The sequence below is a fragment of the Festucalex cinctus genome, chromosome 1, assembly GCF_051991245.1.
Source record: "Festucalex cinctus isolate MCC-2025b chromosome 1, RoL_Fcin_1.0, whole genome shotgun sequence".
In the NCBI taxonomy this organism is placed as follows: domain Eukaryota; kingdom Metazoa; phylum Chordata; class Actinopteri; order Syngnathiformes; family Syngnathidae; genus Festucalex; species Festucalex cinctus.
Window position 1 is genome coordinate 48,459,236 of NC_135411.1, and position 21,596 is coordinate 48,480,831.

General features: G+C 40.3%; 1 protein-coding gene across 3 annotated transcripts in view; it reads left to right on the forward strand.

The window, feature by feature from the left end:
- grin2aa (glutamate receptor, ionotropic, N-methyl D-aspartate 2A, a) overlaps positions 1–21,596 on the forward strand; it is a 192,107-nt gene that overhangs the window by 156,574 nt on the left and 13,937 nt on the right. For all 3 annotated transcript variants that reach the window (XM_077539385.1, XM_077539376.1, XM_077539395.1), the window contains 5 exons: positions 759–930; positions 1,852–2,005; positions 2,961–3,086; positions 8,137–8,366; positions 12,558–12,718. In XM_077539385.1, coding sequence (XP_077395511.1) covers positions 759–930; positions 1,852–2,005; positions 2,961–3,086; positions 8,137–8,366; positions 12,558–12,718 — 843 coding nt within the window. The remainder of the gene's footprint in view (positions 1–758; positions 931–1,851; positions 2,006–2,960; positions 3,087–8,136; positions 8,367–12,557; positions 12,719–21,596) is intronic.

The following is a 21,596-nucleotide window of genomic DNA, read 5'->3' on the forward strand; positions in this document are numbered from 1 at the left end:
AGATTATTTTTGACACATTGACAGCTCGTGATTTTAACAACTGAGTTTTCAGGGGAAGCAAGGAATGTCTAGCGTTTTTTTTGTGTTTTTTTTCCCTCCTCATTTCTCTCCAACAACATAAATTCTCCAAAGTGACAGTGTTCCAATTCTGAAGGTAACTGCAGAGTCATGATTCAATGTATAAGACTTTCTTTTTTTTTTCACCTCCTTTTGTCCCTCTTTAAGTTTTTGTTCAGGTCGCAAAAACTTAGACAAGGTTGTATCGTCCTAATTAACACACATCTAAAATTTAAATGAGAGTCCCAGGTGGCAGAAAGTTGATGTGCAGATTTTGTGTGCACTCACAGATGGTGCAAGGTTTGAGGATAAAGTGCCATCATAAAGTCCAAATTGAGTGAGTTAAAGAAGAAAGGATACCCATTTCTTAATATGACAAGTGAGGGCGAAAATGCAACAGGAAAAATCAGTGAATTGATATGTATTCCCCATTGTGATGTTGATTGGTATTGATATGAAATGAGATACTTCAATGTCATGAAATTCAAGTTTCATTTACATCGTATTGACACATGTCAACAAATATTATTTTTCCTTCGATGAGAGCAAGTGTCCCGCTACAAATAATCTATTCAATACACGGCAGATACTTGGTTTAAAAGTTATCTGTGCTGGTTTCAATCCGTTTTCCAGCTGCTAAAGGCAGTAAATGTTCGCAATAATCATTGAATGTAATATACTGCATGTTTGTGTTTCTGCAGCAACACAACTGAGGCTGGTGGGACATACATCAAGAAGTGCTGTAAAGGCTTCTGCATTGACATTTTGAAGAAGATAGCCAAATATGTCAAGTTCACCTATGACCTGTACCTAGTAACCAATGGCAAACATGGAAAGAAGATTAACAATGTCTGGAATGGGATGGTGGGAGAGGTAAGATATGAAGCACTTTTGACTGTAATACAAATCAATTGGCTCGTAAATGTTCTCAGATGAGCAAGACAACTGCAAATCATACAGTAGTTATTGTGATACAATTATCTTTAAATAATTGCTTTAGTCTGAAGGTGAAGTCCCAGAGGTCAGTTTAAGACAGCTAATTATGTGAGTGTATATATTTAATGGCAGTCATTGCTGACTTGAAGATTATTTTTACATTTTCAGTGACTCCAACTTAGATATTGATTTTTTTTTTTATTTTTTTTTTGCTGTCGAATGAAGAGTAAAGCAATTAGTATCTCCCCATTTGAAAACCCAACCGAAAAGTATTGGCACAAAAATCTGGGTACGCTACATGCATTTCTCGCAAGTTTCCGAGTTTTTTTTCTAGCAAATCTGAAAGTTTATTTCTCACAAATTTATGAGTTTCTTTTTCTTGCAAATGTCACAAACTTATGAGTAGGGATGTCACGATAAGGGCAATATCGTGATATTGTGATATTAAAACTGCCACAATATGGTCGTCGTCATGTTCACAATATTTAAAAGGAACACATCTATATATGCCTTTATGTATGTCTGTATGTATGTATATATATATATATATATATATATATATATATATATATATATATATATATATATATATATATATATATATATATATATATATATATACACACACACGTGGCCCTAATACGCCATCGTACATTCCCACTGTAACAATATGTACATTTTTACTCTCAATGTGCTCTGCCGATCCTTTTTAATTTTACCTACATATAACACCTTTCCTATTCCTATTCTTTACATTTCATTTGCCTACTAAAATTTTTACTTTTCTATCATTTTATCCTTGCTCACCTCTGCTTTCATCATCTGTCTACCAACCTGCCCTGCTTCTCTACCCTCAAGGTGGTCTATAAGAAAGCCGTCATGGCCGTCGGATCTCTGACGATCAATGAGGAGCGTTCTGAGGTCATCGATTTCTCCGTCCCATTCGTGGAAACTGGTATCAGCGTCATGGTGTCCCGTAGTAATGGAACCGTGTCCCCTTCAGCCTTTCTTGGTAAGCATCATTTAATGTTCTTATGTTGTTAAATCCCACAGAGAATTACCTTGTTTCGGTGTGTGTGAATATGGAAGTGTCATCGTTTTGGTGAGTGTTACAAAGTGTGATAGAAAGCTGACCAAACAGCCTGGTTGTCTTACCCCACCAGTCGATACTCGCCGTTCCATCTGCGGGATTGAGCTCAACACTTACAGTACTTTTGTACACGGTGCCTCCTGAGAGGGATATAAAGTGTTTTAAAGGCAACAAGTTTTCTTTTTAACAATGCCTTATATTATCTTATCTATTTATGAAATATATAATATATAGATATAAAAAAAAAAAACTTCAGGCATACACAATATACAAGTCTGGTATGAAGACACGCAGCCAGTTGATAGATATAAAAGTGCAAAAGGTCATGGCTCAGGCTTATGACCGCTAATGCTAGCATGAAGTCTCACACACACACACACACACCAACTTAACATGTATGTAGCACACTGTCGTGAAAGTGGCAATTAATTAGAAGGGCTTTGCTGGAACGCCCCATATGGCCTCTCGCCAACGCGTTCTTGCTCAGAAGCGATGCAGCCCCGCTGCCATACATTATAGGCTTGCTTTAATCTCTGCAGTGGTGTTGTTGGCTCAGAGGGAGGACAGAAGTGCTGACACCAGGGCTTCCTACGCCTCCTCACACTGTCAAACCAGAGATCTGTCTGCGTATATGCGCGGGACGCGCACACACAAACAGGGCTTTGGGGTTTAAGTGGGGGCCCTGCGAACTTGTTCAATGCAGCACTTTACTCAGCAGCTCATGTGCGTAATTGATTTCCACATTCAGATCATGGAAAGCAAGAACGAGACGAAGCATGAATCACAAGAAGTGATGTGTAATATTTGAAATTGTGACTCAGCGCATCTTATTAATACTAAATCCCTGTCATCTTATGTCACTCTTGCCCTCTCTTAGAGCCATTCAGTGCATCAGTGTGGGTGATGATGTTTGTGATGCTCCTACTGGTGACTGCAATGGCTGTCTTCATGTTTGAATACATCAGTCCTCTCGGCTTCAACAGAAACCTGGCGCAGGGAAAAGGTATGCATGCACACCCCACATTGATACCCAGTTGTGTGGACATAAAAGATTGAATATACTGTATCATGTAAGATAGAACGATGAGGTTTAACATGATATATAAAACGAGGGATGCTCCGATCCGCTTTTTTCATTACCGATTCGATACCGACACCGTGGGTTCAGTTATTTGCCGATACTGATCTGATACCGATCCGTACAAAATTGTCTTTGCACATGTTTTTTCTTCCAAAATATTCAATGTATTCACAAAAAATTTAAAATGCTTTTAAGGCCTGGATACACTAATTTGACGTCGGGAGTCGGACAGCGTTCGGTCAACAGCATACACCATCTGATCAGTGTATAAAGTCGGATCAAGTTGGAATACATGGGTGGCGTTTCCAGCAAATTTGACATGTCGAATCGGCGTCGGGGCATTTGACCACTGAGATTGTGTTAGCTAGCGAATCAGCACACAGGGCAAAAAGAAGTGATGAACTCGGATAAACAGTATCGATAGAAAGCCTGGACCATTTTTTTCCCGCTCATTTTGTGCATCGTCACCCTGCTGTACCCTCCGCATTTGAACGTACAATGTCTGTCTGGACAGAAGATCGCGAAGATGACTTTGTCTCTTTGGTTCAAGAGAGACTAGCATTGTAAGATATTATATATATATTATTGTAAGATATTAGAAGGTTTGCCGACAAACGTAACTGGATATAGCAGGTAGGTTTTACTTTTATATACAATACTGTGAAAAAAGCCAAAGTGTTTCATTCGGACATCGTCAGAGAAAAAGTAACCGGTATGCAATGTTTACGTTTTTATATCCCGCCCCCGTAAAGAGGTTTCCGGTTGCCTTTAGGAATAATTACTACTGCCGCCGATGGTATAGAGGGGAATTACTTCTCGCGCATGCGCTGTAGGTACGTAATAGTCGGGGTCGGCACGGTGTGTATTTACGCCATTTCTCCATGCGATTTGCCAACGTCTGGGCCGACGCCGCAGGGGGTACGTGTCGGTCACATATGGCCCACGTTGGCTTGCTGTATCTAGGCCTTTACAGGTTCTTTAATGTCTAGGAAATGTTGCATTTTGAACATTTATTGAAGTATGATTTCCATTCAATATTTTCAATACACTATTGAATGAATGTAATTAACCTAAATACACTTTTATTTTCCTACAATCAAGCACACTGTTAATATTTGAACTGTGACTAATGTTGCAGTGGCCTTCCAATAATGGATACAAGTATATTTTAAGAATTAAAACCTCTAACTCGTTTTTAAAAACAGGTCCACTATGCTACTGTATTAAAATGCTGGTCCAAATGGTGGTACACTTTTTTTGTTTGTTTGTATACAGTTAGTTACCCCTATATTTTCCACATGCAATTTTTTTAAATACATACAATCACAATAATTTTGTGATAATTACTGCATTATACATTCAACTGCAGTTGCAACTGTAATATCATGAAGACAACAATGACAACCAAATACATTACGTAAATCCGCGCTGAGTAGGGATGCAACGGTTCTCGGTCTTATACCGAACCGTTCCGTCCGCCCTGCACGGGATAGAGTTAATTTCGTCAACGAAAACTAAACAAAAATAATTTTGTCAACACACATTTTTCACCGGACTAAAACTAGACTAGACTACACTAAAACCCTAATTAATAAACCATAACTGGGACTAATTCAGTCTGCATTTTCATTGACTAATGCAGACTAGAGGAAAATGTACTTCACTTAATAAAAACTGGACTAAAATCTATAAACATATTAGTTCATGAACAAAAACGAGACAAATATTAAATGATTTTGTAAAATCTCGTCTCTTCTAATCTGTCACATCTATGACACTGTCATGATGTGACACACCCCCTTTCAAATCGCCAGCTAGCAAGTGCAACATGCACAAACATATGGAACAGACAGGAGGTGGATTCATGGTGAAAGGTTAAAAAAAAGAAAGAAAAAAAAGTAAATTAGAGTTATAACAACATTATTCCAATGGATATAACATTCCAACAACAATAATGTTATTCCGACTGCTAACTAATGCTGGATAATTTACTAGCTCAAAGCATGGAGCCATATTGGCCAGTGTAATCGTGTTAGGCTCTGGAATTGGATCCCAAAAACGCAGACACAAATAAGATTTTAACACTTTATTCGCATGACATCAAGAGGTGTGGAACTAACTTTACTAAACCAGAAGCAACGAGAATGTATCAAGAATCAAGAGACGCGATGCTAACTTGGGCTGTGGAGTTGCACAGAGGAACAGAGGAAAATAATCCGGCGAAAACACACTTCTCTGTCAGACTTATATAGACAGCGAATGGATTAGATTAGCTGTGGCCAGACATGTGGGCAACAGGACTGACATGGATTTCTCTGATTGGCTCCTGACCAGATAAAGAGATTAAAGATTCCTGACATCACATAGCTTCTGACTTTACATAGCTTCTTGCCAGTTGAAACTAGTTGCTGGTAGACACTTGACCCCAAACAAACAGTCATGACCCAAACATAAGCCTTGCCCCAAACAAAACACAAAAACAGTCATGACAAATTGTGTGGGAAGTTGTTTTTCATTAAAAAGTATGATAGAACATTTTATGTGAAATCGTCTTAAACTCGAAATGTTCATTATCTGCTCAGAAATTATACAGGGGTAAAATTATTGTCATAACTAAAACTAGACTAAACGGTTGACAGTTTTTGTGACTAAAACATTTATAGTCGACTAAAAATGGACTATATAAAAACGGGATGAGGTTGACTAACCATGATTAAAAACTAGCAAGTGTGATTGAAACTGGACTAAAACTGAGACTAAAATTAAAAATAGTGGATAAAATTAATACTAGCACGGGACTATAAGCCCTTATAGACCACAGGTTTTTGGTTCTGCACCAAATTTTGTATTGACACTTTACACGCCATTTTGTAAGTGCGTACCTGTTCAGCGTCCACACGCAGAGGCAGCTTGCTACAGAAACGCCCTCTCCACGAGCTAATGTCCAATCACTGTTGAGGTTCCATCCAGTCACTTCCTCACACAGAACAGAAGCGGAAAACCAAAATGGCAAATGTGAGCGGCAGAATAGACAGATGAAAGTTTGAAGAAGCAGCGTGGAATAATTTCAGCTTCGTTATCGAATACAACGATGAGAGTGAAAACAGTGAAGAGAAATTTTATGATCTGTAAACGTTGCCGTCATTTATACGCAGATTTGTGGACCAGTCCTAAATTACGGAGCTCAACTGTAATCATGTTGTTCCGAAGAATAACACAAATGCAAATGGAACGCGGCAACACTTTGCCAGTGTATGTTCCGGATGTGTTAAATCGACCTGTTTTGCATATATATTGTTCTCAGAATGCATTGCGTGATGCAGTTAATGATGTTAGAAGGACACTAATCCTTGTCATATCTATTTTTGTTAACAGTAATTGAATTTGTGTCGTATTTAACACGTTAATGTCGGTCTATGATAAAAAAAAAAAAAGATAATAATAATAATCGTCATCGTAAGTTTAAGTTGTGTGTGAAATAATGACATCCAGGATGATTCCCCCCCCCCCCGTACAAATTGCGCATTGCTCATCTGAGGACTGCTTGTGAAATTACAAATTTTATATATTTTGATTGTGGCCAGCTGATTAATTAGTCCAACATTCCAATATTTTTTTTTAACTTTACAAAATCATCTTGTGGGCCGGATTAAACCCCTTTGCGGGCCTGATCCGGCCTGCGGGCCGTATGTTTGACACCACTGGGTTAAAGGAAACCCGAGCAACATGAACAAGCATCTCCAGTGTCGATGTACACGGATTTTTTCTTATATTATAATAATAGTAACTTTTATTATTATTATATTATTTTGTATACATATTTTATACTACTGTATAGTGTTAAACTGTCATTGCGCAAAGCAATTTTTGCTAACAAGCAAAATAAAGTGCATTTAAAAAAAAAGAAAAAGAGAGTTCTCTTTACGTACAAAACACGTACTGAAATTAAACCGAAACCGTGCTCCAAAAACCAAGGTACGGACGGTACCGTAGACTACCTGTAACGTTGCACCTCTAGAGTTTGTATGGGGATATGTACGCTCGAGATGATACATAACAAATAAATTGAAACGGTTAAGCTTAATTAAGTAAAATTAATTATGTTATAGACTGTGTTACGAAACACAGTCCTGCCTGACTTCCTGCTCGTGAAATCGTCTGATTATCCTTCTTTTACACACAAATAAAAAAGTTTGTGTATTCATCGAGTCAAAGCCAGGGGAACATTGCCAAACAATTATGATTTGATGAGAGTTCATGTCCTGGTTAAAATAATTCATCCGCCATGTCGTCCTGCGCTCCCCACAAACATGGAAGGGAGTCCAGGGGGTAATTCAAAGTTGTTTAAAGTGACTCGTTGCAGGAACCAACACAATATTCGCGTTATCATTCTTCCTCAGCCTGTAACAGAGCGGCTTACTTGCTAATGCTTGCTTGCTTGCTTCGCCCGGCACCGGCAGATGTAAGCAATGCTGTCATTGGCTTAGAGCCATGTTGTGAATATACTGTAACCAATGATATGCGTCCAGTTTGTTTCCAATATCTGGATCGGAGCATCCCTACATGAAACCAAATACATCTTGAGATTTAATTAGAAGAAATTAATTGAAAATGAACTATCGATTATGGATATATGATTAAAATATTACAGTAAATGTAAATTTCCTTCTGCTTCATTTTTTTACAGCAGCCATGTAAACATCAAAGTAGTTAAGTCTAAATTAATGACTGCTGCTGGAGGCTGCCAAGTCGTAAAATCATGTTGCCTAAATTATGTCTCTGTTGCTTTAAGATGAGGCTCAAGCCTCAGGCTTGCTCTGCCACATAACAACCTTGATACATGTGCTAGATTGATCACATCGCACTATAGACTGATATTTCTATGCACAATGATGAATACAGTACATTTATACGATTGTCATATAAGAGCCATCACTCCGTCGGTCTTATCGTCCCTGTGTTCCCCCATCAGACCCCCACGGTCCCTCCTTCACCATGGGCAAAGCTGTGTGGCTGCTCTGGGGTCTCGTCTTCAACAACTCTGTCCCGGTGCAAAATCCAAAGGGAACGACCAGCAAGTTCATCGTGTCTGTGTGGGCCTTCTTCGCTGTCATCTTCCTGGCTTCTTACACTGCCAACTTGGCCGCTTTCATGATCCAGGAGGAGTTCGTCGACCAAGTTACAGGGCTTTCTGATAACAAGGTAAAAGAAAGCGAGTTGTGTTATAATAGCCATCCACCCATCTATTCGCTCGGCTGATTATTCAAATTCTGAGTCTATTATGTATATACAGAAGCAGTTGATTGACAGAGCCAATTTGACAACACTTCTTTAACCAGTCTGATACATATTACAAAGCATTTTTAACCTTTTGGTTAACCGTTGTTCTTGCTCCTGTTCGGAAATGTGGCAATTCACAATACCAATTAAGAGGCTTTGTGTAACATGCGATACCATGTTTGAAAAAAATAATAGTTTTTCTTTCCTCTATGCATGTAAAAGAAATGTGGTAACGTAATGTGTACTATACAGTATCTGGTTTATATAATTTACAATTGAGATGTTTTTTATGGAAGCCCAAAAGTGTCAAAATTTAATAAATAAAAAGGCCTTTTTGAAATAACTATCCTTTTGATAAATAACAGACAATTATGTAATATGGCCATTAAATTTTAAAATGAGGTGTTATTATTATTATGAAAAGCGTTATGCTATTCTTTAATATGGAGCAAATATTTTATTTTGGTTAAATATTTCATAATGATTATTTTAACGTCATACTTTTTAAAAATAATGACATTTATTTTTATTTACAAGGTTTTATAAGATAAGAAAACGTTGTTTTACAAAGTCAGTTTTTATTTCATAACGTCCTTTTCCACAATGGTCTTCTTTTACATAATGGAGTTTTACAGCCGAATGACTTGGTCTGTCAATCAAATGACATGAGGCGGAGCCAGTTACGTGATTGGCTGAGTCCCTTATACAGACATGAGCAGCAGCACTTGCAGTATCGATTCACGCGTGGAGAGTTTAGCGCCTGATGAGGAGCCGCGGCGGTCACAGGCTTGCTAAAGCATGGATACGGAAGATAAGTCACTTTCAGAAGTACTCCAAGAAGTAGCAAATCGTTTAGAATCGGATCATAACGTAAAGGCCTTGTTAAACTTCTGCGTCAGGCTACCTTGTAGGCGTCACGGCGATCTCGGCTCAAACAGGTGGTCCCACCCACTGACTTTAGATTGACAGGCCAACTCATTCGGCAGTAATACGCCATTATGTAAAAGAAGACCATTGTGGAAAAGGACATTATGAAATAAAAACTGACTTTGTCAAACGTTTTATCTTATAAAACCTTGAAAATAAATTAAATGTCATTATTTTTAAAAAGTATGACGTTGTTAAAATAATAATTTTGAAATATTTAATCAAAATAAAATATTTGTTACATATTAAAGAATAGCATAACACTTTTCATAATAATACTAACACCTCATTTTAAAATGTAATGTCCATATTACATAATTGTCTGTTATTTATCAAAAGAATAGTTATTTCAAAAAGGCCTTTTTATTTATTGAATTTTGACACTTTTGGGCTTCCATAGTTTTTCAATTGTTTTTTTTTTCTTAATATCTGTTGCATCTTCTATGAGATTTTGACTTTTCTTTCCCACACTTTGTCACATATGAAGGGGTAAAAATATTAGAAAGTACACATATTTGCATTACTTAAAGAAGACAGAAGGTCAATCCAAATGTATTTTTATGAAACAAATGAGGTTTGAAAAGAGAAAAAGTAGATGAGATGCAAGGTGCCGTAGAGTGTTGTCGACTAACGTGGAAGCTTGTGACAACGTTCAAGGAAGAGGTGCAGGGATGGCGACTGAAGAATTGTCAAAGGCCAAGACACACAAGAGGATACAAGACAACAGATGGACAGATATGGGCCATGTTTTGATGGCTGAGGTAAGGAGAAAGGAAAGGCAAATGGGGGGTGAGAGCAAACAAGATGAAGACAGGATAGAAGCCCAAGAGGCTGCAAAATTCAGGGTAAAAGGCTGATCAGGACTGGACAAGAAAACTGTGTTTAACCTGCAACATGAAAAGCAAAGTTCACCTCAGATCTCCTGGTCAGTGATTTCTCCCCCATCCTACCCACACACACACGCAAAAATTGATGTTAACCGCTGGGGGACAAAAGGTCAGAAATCTACTCACCAGAAAAGAAGCTTCGTATGTTTTTTAAAACATACAATGGTTACACCTGAATGGATTCCTGTCTCCTATCAGTACAGTAAGTGTCTGCTTTTTAGCTCTATTTGCACAAATCCTGAGCAAAACAGTTTGTAGTACAAAATATTGACACACAAGACTACTCATTCTTTTTTTTCTTGTCCGTTACAGTGACTTCCTCATGGACATTTCAACTTGTGGCATTTCTAGTCACAACATAGATCAAAAATTACAATTCAGTACAATTTCTCCAAAGTGAATGGGTGGCTGAACCTAAGGCACAGCCGCAAACAATTTCACACAACAGGTTTCACATGTAACCACTTTTTTTTTTTTTTTATTCGCCCTTATAAAAATTGCAACCGGTGATATTTGTCTATCCAGTTGAGCAAAAAATGAGTCATATTTTTATAGAGGAAATAATTCATGTTTACTAGGCTGCAAGTATCCTCTATAGTCTATCTTATGAATGCCCTCCAGCTTGGTGATTGTTAGAACTTCCCTCCGTGGTGCCTGTACCCTGGGATCATGAAAAGTAAAGACAGCAATGCATTGTGTAAATTGTTCACTCTTTGAGGATTGTGGTTTGGTGCATTGCTAATCTAAGGCTGATCGTATGAAACAACAGAGGGGTGACATATGTTGTTTATTTAGTGTATTTACATCTCGGTTATCTCCGTTAGGTTATAGTATATACCGATAGGTCACAGCATTATAGTTATACTGACAAACTTAATTAGATAACACTCAAAAGGATTGAAAGTTGGTTCTAAATTAGTATAGGAGACAACAGACACTCAACATAGAAAAAGGCACAGACAGGGAGTCATTTGCTTACATAACAGCAGAACTTGCATGATAAAAAAGAAAGTAGACCAAGGCAAAATGAAAAATCCATTAAAGAAATGTTGTGTAAAATGAGAGCAAAGCAGCACTGAGAAGCAATATTCATTACAAAAACAAAGTGGTCATGTCTCACTTCCTTAATTATGCGGGCAGAATTAGTTGCGGAATACTTTGACAAATAAAAAGGTGAAAATATGAAGTTCTTCTTATCACTTCTTGCCCGAAAGGTGAACCCATTTCTGCTTGAGCTCTTTCTCATCGTTGTCTCATCCAAATTTTATTAGCAGTGTATTATACAGGTACTCCTATCTGTTCCTCACCATTTCACCCACAAAGCTAAAAGCTAGCTTGTTCGGTACGGCTGGCTTTTGACCTCAGAGATTCCATTGCAATGCAGGAAGAAAATGGCAGGTAGGGTAGAGAAACAATAGCCTGGAGTGTATGAGAGTGTCTCTTAAGAGCTGATTGTGCATGTCGGAATTATGACCATGTGACAATGAGACCAATAACACATCCGTGCATAGACAAAAGCAAGGATGAATTATCAACAAAGCTGCAAATTGATTATGCAATGTACATGTTTACAGGTAGAGAGCTTGTGCAACACACAGGCTAAAGGCTAGGCCAATTATATATATATATATATATATATATATATATATATATATATATATATATATATATATATATATATATATATATATATAATCAGTGAAAAGGAAACCTGTCAATATCATGAATGTTTGGAACTATTTTCACTATTTTATTTTTTTTAATTTTATTTTATTTTTAAGTGAAAACCAATATGGCTTTAGAGAAAAACATATTGTTATGGCAGTAATGGAACTTATGGAAGAATAAGTAACTAAAATAAATAACTAATAATTTACTGGTGGAATTATTATAGATCTAATGAATACATTGGAGAGATACGACATTGGAGGTTTAGCATATAAATGAAAAGTTATCTGTATAACAGTATGTGCAGTTCAATGACGTTCAATCAAATAAATTGAAGATCACTCATGGAATTCCCCAAGGGTCTGTGCTAGGCCCCAAACTATTCTTGTTGTATATACATGATATTTGCTGTGTCTCAAAACTACTTAAAAGTGATCCATTCACTGATGACACTTCTCTCTACTGCTCTGGAGGAAATCTGAAACATCTGTCTTTCACTAGTGGCTCTCAGGCATTTGGGGGAAAATGGGGACATGAATGTAGCAAACTGTAAAACCAATCCGACTCACAACACACCCAAATCATTTTTTCATACCATCTCCCTTGTACTATATGTTGTTGTCTTCTACAGTTTCAGAACCCGTATGCCTACTCTCCCCCATTCCGCTTTGGCACGGTTCCAAATGGATCAACTGAGAGGAACATCAGGAAGAACTACCCTTCCATGCACCAGTACATGGTCAAGTATCACCAAACAGGAGTACAGGATGCTCTTGTCAGCCTAAAATCTGGGTATGGAGACACTGTATTTGAGTGTTTGTGTGTCTGCAAGGTGATGTCGCATGATTGGTTGTAGGCAAGTGTAAACAAGTTATGTTACTGATTACAATCAAACTAATGTAAAAAAAATAAAAAAGTCAGCAACATAGTCATAACTGCACATCTATGAGCACCCCCCCCCTCCCCCCCCCCCCACACACACACACACACACGCATACCGTATTTTTCGGATTATACGTCGCTCCGGATTATAAATCAAACCAGCCAAAAATGCATAATTAAGAAGGAAAAAACATATATAAGTCGCACTGGAGTATAAGCCGCATTTTTCGGGGTAATTTATTTGGTAAAATTCAACACCAAAAACATACGTGTCATCTTGAATGGCAATTTAAAATAAAAATAAAAGATAGAACAACAGGCTGAATAAGTGTACGGTATACTAACGTGACATGACTGACATGCCTGACATGTCAGTACCGACGTAACATATTGAGAGTTTGTAGCGAGCAGTGACGGGAGTCGGAGGCGGAGTGTTGAAGCACGCAGCCAAAGGCTGGCGTTTTATTGACATCAGCTTCTGAGGTCTTAACAGCAACTCCCCACTCAGCTAGAAGCTAACAGGCTAACTCCCCTTTTCCACATAACAAAACCTTCCCACCCGGAACTCTCCCTTCGTCCCAACGTCCGTGAGTGAATTATGTTCCCGTCACTACAAGTTATTCATATAACTCTAGCATAAAGAACATGCTAACAAGTTTACCAAACTATCAGTTTCACTCCAAATCACTCAATCCAATGAAATCTTCATCCTCGGTGTCACTTTTAAACAACTCCCCCAACTCGGGAGGTAGACGATGCTCTTCTACCGGCAATGTTGAACTTATCAACACAGGCCTAGAGCGCCCTCTTGCGGTTTAGTGTGAAAATAACATGTGAAATGATATAAAAATGTGTTAATTTCACACATAAGTCGCACCAGAGTATAAGTCGCACCCCCGGCCACGCTAAAAAAAACGGCAACTTATAATCCGAAAAATACGGTATATATATATATATATATATATATATATATATATATATATATATATATATATATATATACATATATATATATATATATATATATGCACATCCCTTTAATTATAAACGCAAAAAGTATTTTTAAATACACATTTCCCTTTGTACAAAACAGAATCAAAATTATTATTAAGAGGAACAGGCTCAAGTGTGAATGCACAAGTCTCACAAAAACAAAGTGTGCGGGTGCGTGTGTGTGTATGCGTGTAATTGGATGTCTGAGGGTGTGCTTGCTCTTACGTATGTGACAGCCCCTGTAAGACTGGGGATGAATGAGAGTCCTCACTGGGAACAGTAGGCTCTATTTTTAGTGCCTGGTCTCTATAATGGGACTGGCTGCAGTTGGTGGGGTGTGTGCGTGTGTTTGGAATGGGGGTGTTTAAGGGTTATAACACCAAAGACCAAACCAAAGACATATTGGAAGAGTGGAGTGTGAATGGCTAGACAATCAGAGTAAGGATGGTGAGGGGAAAAAGAGTGGAAATGGAGGTGTGGACTCATCCCACCATCACATGGGAAAAGGAAAATAGGAGCGGATGGGGTTATTGGAGGTGGGGTGCTTGAAGTCCAGGGCAAATTGTCTGCTTGGAAGTATTGAAGGTTTTGAGGAGAGCTGTAGGTTAAGGCCAATAAAGTGGAGGAAAAGAAATGGATTGAATAAAGGGTGCCAGCAAAGATAGAAGACAGTAAATTAAAGATTAGGGTAGATTGGGAGTAAGATTATAGAGTGAATAAATATATAAATAAATAGCAGTGGATTTATAGATGATATACAGTATTTCATAATCTGCTTTGTCTTTTTAAGACCATTTCCCATCGTCAATTAGTCATGAGTAAATCATGAGCTATCGAGACCACTACTGTGCACAGCAAATCTGTCAGTGTTAGATTTCCAGTGTTTGATGAAATCTGGTGTAAACATAATAACTGGTGTTATTCTGACACTTGTCAGGATAAAAAATGACTCTGTCAGAGTAAATGTCTTCAAGTGTTGGAAGCGCAGGCTAAGCATAACGTAATCAGCCCTGAGAGTTAAATTGACCACACCCTCATTTCCAGCGAAGGACAAACTTTCCAAATTGCCAGCGTGCTGTCGGCATTTCATTTGCGATACCTCCAGTTGTTGTTGTTGGGCCAGTGCGGCTCAGTGGTAGAATAGTTGTCTCCTGATCCTGAGAGCATGGGTTTGATCCCAGACCAGTGTATCTATATCAAAGTATCCTTGAGCAACATACTGAACCCCATGTCATCAGTAGTCAAAAGCACTATGACTGGTCTTGTAAGGAGGGAAAACGCTAGGTAAATGATGTACTTTTTACCAGAGTTAAGTGTTTGTGTGACTTAAAATTTTAACAATGACACTATTATAGAGTACTTTCAACACTACTCAGTGTTTACCACTGTATATTTGTAACACTATACAGTGATAGAGTAACACTGGTTAAAGGAACACAAGACTTATTAACTCTTTGGCTGCCAAAAACGTTTAACGACATATTCTAAAATCCTAATGAATGCTGCCATAAACGTTAATTTACGTTTATTACGTTTTTGTTTTTTTTTCTCTCAATGGGCAGCACAACATCTTGTGCAGCGCTGCCTTGTCACTAAACAAAAAACATTCGTGTCAAAGTCACTGTTGTGCAAAAAAATGTATCTTTTCACAAAAAGCTTCTTTTCTCTTTCTATTTTTGTTTTCACTTATATCACTCAAATGACCTAATTTCAAATGGTGATTACTAAAGAACAGAATAAGGTAGAGACATCCTTTTTTTTCTCACGAAAGAAGGGAATCCAATCTTTCATATGGTATCCACCGTGTTTATATAGTCATGCCGCACAATATTCTGTCTGCTTTGAAAGATGAGTGAAAATGCTCAAAATCGGCTGGTACCATTGGGGTTGTTTTTTTGGATAATGTTTGGCAGTCAAAGAGTTAAAAACTAACCAGCTATTATGTGAAATGCTTCATTTCAATTCTTCCCTGAAAAAAAATGCCAATTTATGTTGAGCAATTGTGATTTTATAGCACTTTTTATGAATATTTTTTGTTTAAGTACTGTATTGGGCATTTTGGACATTCATGTGATCATTGTGACGTATCACGCGAGTGAAATAGACATTGAATGACATGGAATGAATAACAGCAAAGACTCTCACGAGGAATGATCGCGTCCCACGGCGGACATCAAAGGTGGCGGCTTCCGGTTATGCACAGCATACGTCATCATGATCACCTGACCAGCAACATGGCGTTCCACACAGGATGGTCCAAGGCTGATACTTAATCGGCTTAAAATAAAATTTAGGGAATAAGACACAATGCCTAATACAATACTGGAAAATGATTAAAAGTGTTGCATCACTTTAAGTGTGGGAAAAAAAAAAGGAACACTTTGAAAAGTGTCAGATTTACACTCCTAGGTTTGGAGTCTGGACACATATAAACACTTTTCTAGTGATTTAACACTGCTCGGTGATAGAACACGAGCGATTGTGCTGTGTACTGTATCTATGTCACACGTATCATATTGCATATACAGTACAATAAGTATACACAGGCACAGCTCCAAGCAAAAGCCTTGACAAAGTAAACATGCATGCTCATGTGTATCTACACTCAAACAGCTAACTGGCGGGTCTGCCTATGCAGTAATTCCCTCATTGATAATTCTATTTGGCGGCATTAGCAGATGAGCAATGCTGCGGCATTCAGCTGTTTAAGGCTCGATGGCTGGATTAGCGCTGATCACACATAATGCTGACAGGCTTTACATGCGCAATCTGCTACAGCCGCGAGAACCAAAACTATGCGCAGGGGGAGTGGAGTTATAAATCATTTGATCATACTTTGAAACTTAAGTCGCTTAAGTTTTAGGCAAGTTCGGAAAATGGGTTTAAAAAAAAAAATTATGAGAGAATTCAGTCAGGCTTGCTGCCAACAAGTTAGAATTTCCACATATGTGTTTAAAAAAAAAAAAAAAAAGCAATCCAGTTACATTTTATTGAATATTTTTTGTAGAAATATATTCCAAGTGGGATACATTAAAATAGCTCCATCAGCAAGAGATAAATCACATTTTGAACTCTAATCACATTTGTAAGGAAAAATATATATATAGAGATAAATAAATAAACGTAAATGTGTAAAGTTCTTATTTATTTCCTTATTTTTACAATTATTTCAAAATTTTATTTTTTTGTGTCAGCCAAAAAAAAACATAATCTTTTTGAAAATAACGAATGATGTGAATCAGTTGCTTTGAGTAACAATTTACCTTAAACATTATTATACAAAATAACAGACTTGAAAGCCCATTCAAGGACCTGCCACCTTGTATGAATGTGTGTGCGTATCTTCATTTACTATGCTCGGTGTCCCTGGAGGTGACATCATCTGGACGGCAGCATATGTTGCTGTAAAATGTCCTGATTTTGAATTGATTGTGGTTTCTCAGATGTGCCAGTTACCTTTCCTGAGAAGATCCCACCTGACTTCTGGACATAATAAATAACAGCCTAGATGGTGTGTTTTCTCTCTGCTCCTGACCTTAAGCAATGGATCTGACCACAGTTCCACACAATTACACAGTGAGAAGAAGGTTCATCCCAGATGGCCCTGTGCCCAAATATGTGTACAGAGCTGCTCTTTCCCCAACTGAAATTGTTTTTCAGTTACACTGTAGAAGAATGCTCCACATTTGTGGATCAATACAGTTTTTTTCATATTCAACTCCCCGCCCTGAAATTCCTTCAGCTTCATTTCTTCTTCTTTTTTTTTCTTAAATTATTGCTTACTTGTGTAAATGATCCAAATGTCCATTACCCATTCACTCACAAGCCACAACCTTCGTTAAAGCTGTGCTGTCTCGCACAATATCATTGATCATCGGCAGTTGTAGCACTGCAAATGACAAAAAATATAGCTAGCTCACGTTGTTATATAGGAAACATTAAGTGCACCGTTAGCTGGATCTTTTATTAAAATATGTACCTAATGTAGTAGTGGTTGATATGTTAATTTTGCATTTTGATATTGTCATTCACAACTGTTTGGCTTCCAGTTACTCTGAAAGGGAAACTCAGTATTAAGGACCTTTTGGAAAAAAATATACTATTATTGTTTTATGCCATTCTAGTATGAATTCATTCCGTGAAATGTGCATACCTTAAAGGGGAAGTCAACTTTAAAAATTTCTTGGCAATAATATGTTATACAGTATGTCACCTCATGAGTCTAACCATGATATTCTGATTTGTATTACATTTGTGGAATATGAGTTATGCAGCAAAATACAGCCGTTTTTAACTATCTCAGGGGGTGGCCATTTTGCCATTTGCTGTTGACTTATGATGTCAGAGTTGCTCAGGGCTCAGGTAACGCCCAATCACAGCTCACCTATTTTCTGAAGCTGAGCTGTGATTGGTTGTTACCTGAGACCTGAGCAACTGTGATGTCACTTTCAGTGGACAGCAAGTGTCAAAATTGCCGCCTTCTTAAATTGATTAAAAACTGTTGGATTTTGCTGTTTAATTCATGTTCCACTAACGCAATATTAGCCAAAATACAATATTTAGACTAGTGGGGCTGCATAGAATATACCAGTATTGTCAATAATTATGGGGGGCTTGACTTGCACTTTAATGTACCGTATTTTCCGCACTATAAGGCGCACCTAAAAGCCTTCAATTTTTTTCAAAAGCTGACCATGCGCCTTATAATCCAGTGCGCCTTGTATATGGATCAATATTGAGCCGCAACAGGTCTCGCTGTCAAGACGCTATCGGTGACCCTGCATGATCGGTGACGCGCATGCGCAGAAGATCCCGCCATCTTGGATCGCTAGCTAATAGGCAAGGCAAGGCTAATACTAATACTAATACTAATACTAATACTAATACTAATACTAATACTTTACCTCAGAGAAGATAATAAAACAGCTGTTTATTAATTTTGGGAGTGAATGGAGTTGTCAGAAAGCTGGTTTGTAATCTATTAATAAAGTTTGACTGACCTATCTGACTGTTTTGTTGACATTCCCTTTAGCGCAGCACCATCTAATGGATGCATAACGTAACCCCAGCCTCTACTGTAGCGCCTTATATATGGAAAAAATTGTAAAATATGTCATTCATTGAGGGTGCGCCTTATAATGCGGTGCGCCTTAGATATGGAAAAATTTTTAGAGTATGGCATGCATTGAAGGTGCGCCTTATAATGAGGTGCGCCTTATAGTGCGGAAAATACGGTACTTGTTTTTTTTTCCCAACTCAACAATATTTACACCCCACCATTCCCCCCACACATTGAGTGTTCCACAAGCCTCCGTCCTCGGCCTCATCGCCAACCTCCTCTGTCGTCCAAGTCCACTGCTATGACACACAAATTTACCTGGGATCTTTATTCAGGTGTACTTTTAAAAAATATTATATAAAATTATTGTTCTTATTTACCTGGAGGCGGGGCTCGCTGGCGAGCGCCTGGTGGCCGGGCCTGCACCCATGGGGCCCGGCCGGGCACAGCCCGAAGAGGCAACATGGGTCCCCCTTCCCACGGGCTCACCACCGGTGGGAGGGGCCAAAGGGGTCGGGTGCAGTGCAGGCTGGGTGGCAGCCAAGGGAGGAGACCTTGGCGGACCGACCCCCGGCTACAGAAGCTGGCTCTTGGGACATGGAATGTCACCTCTCTGGCAGGGAAGGAGCCTGAGCTGGTGTGTGAGGCCGAGAAGTTCCGACTAGACATAGTCGGACTCGCCTCCACACACAGCTTGGGCTCTGGTACCAGTCCTCTTGAGAGGGTTTGGACTCTCTTCCACTCTGGAGTAGCCCACGGTGTGAGGCGCAGAGTAGGTGTGGGCATACTTATTTCCCCCCGGCTCGGCGCCTGTACGTTGGGGTTTACCCCGGTGGACGAGAGGGTAGCCTCCCTCCGCCTTCGGGTGGGGGGACGGGTCCTGACTGTTGTTTGTGCATATGCACCAAACAGCAGCTCAGAGTACCCACCCTTTTTGGAGTCCTTGGAGGGTGTGCTGGAGAGCGCTCCCTCTGGGGACTCCCTCGTCCTGCTGGGGGACTTCAACGCTCACGTGGGGAATGACAGTGAGACCTGAAAGGGCGTGATTGGGAGGAACGGCCCCCCTGCGGAACCCGAGCGGTGTTCTGTTATTGGACTTCTGTGCTCGTCACGGTTTGTCCATAACGAACACCATGTTCAAGCATAAGGGTGTCCATATGTGCATTTGGCACCAGGACACCCTAGGCCGCAGTTCGATGATCGACTTTGTAGTCGTGTCATCGGATTTGCGGCCGCATGTTTTGGACACTCGGGTGAAGAGAGGGGCGGAGCTGTCAACTGATTACCACCTGGTTGTGTGTTGGCTCCGATGGTGGGGGAAGATGCCGGTCCGACCTGGCAGACCCAAACGTATTGTGAGGGTTTGCTGGGAACGTCTGGCGGAATCCCCTGTCAGAAAGAGTTTCAATGCCCACCTCCGGCAGAGCTTCTCCCTTGTCCCGGGGGAGGCGGGGGACATTGAGTCCGAATGGGCCATGTTCCGTGCCTCCATTGTTGAGGCGGCCGATCGGAGCTGTGGCCGTAAGGTGGTCGGTGCCTGTCGCGGCGGCAATCCTCGAACCCGCTGGTGGTCACCAGCAGTAAGGGATGCCGTCAAGCTGAAGAAGGAGTCCTATCGGGCCTTTTTGGCCTGTCGGACTCCGGAGGCAGCTGACAGGTACCGGATGGCCAAGCGGAACGCGGCTTCGGCGGTTGCTGAGGCAAAAACTCGGACATGGGAGGAGTTCGGTGAGGCCATGGAAAACGACTTCCGGACGGCTTCGAGAAAATTCTGGTCCACGATCTGGCGTCTCAGGAGAGGAAAGCAGTGCACCATTAACACTGTGTATAGTGGTGATGGGGTGCTGCTGACCTCGACTCGGGACGTCGTGAAGCGGTGGGGGGAATACTTCGAAGGCCTCCTCAATTCCACCAACACGTCTTCCTTAGAGGAAGCAGAGTCTGGGGACTCTGGGGTGGGCTCTCCTATCTCTGGGGTCGAAGTCACTGAGGTGGTTGGAAAGCTCCTCGGTGGTAGGGCCCCGGGGGTGGATGAGATCCGCCCGGAGTTCCTAAAGACTCGATGTTGTGGGGCTGTCGTGGTTGACACGCCTCTACAACATCGCGTGGACATTGGGGACAGTGCCTCTGGATTGGCAGACCGGGGTGGTGGTCCCCCTTTTTAAGTAGGGGGACCGGAGGGTGTGTTCCAACTACAGAGGGATCACACTCCTCAGCCTCCCTGGTAAGGTCTATTCAGGGGTGCTGGAGAGGAGGGTCCGTCGGGAGGTCGAATCTCGGATTCAGGAGGAGCAGTGTGGTTTTCGTCCTGGCCGTGGAACAGTGGACCAGCTCTACACCCTCCGCAGGATCCTCGGGAGTGCGTGGAAGTTCGCTCAACCAGTCCACATGTGTTTTGTGGATTTGGAGAAGGCGTTCGACCGTGTCCCTCGGGGAGTTCTGTGGGGGGTGCTTTGGGAGTACGGGGTGCCGGGCCCCTTGATACGGGCTGTTCGGTCCCTGTACGACCGTTGCCAGAGTTTGGTCCGCATTGCCGGCAGTAAGTCGGATTCGTTTCCGGTGAGGGTTGGACTGCGCCAAGGTTGCCCTTTGTCACCGATTCTGTTCATAACTTTTATGGACAGAATTTCTAGACGCAGCCGAGGCGTGGAGGGGTTCCGGTTTGGTGGCCTCAGCATTGCATCTCTGCTCTTTGCAGATGATGTGGTGCTGTTGGCTTCATCAGGCCGGGACCTT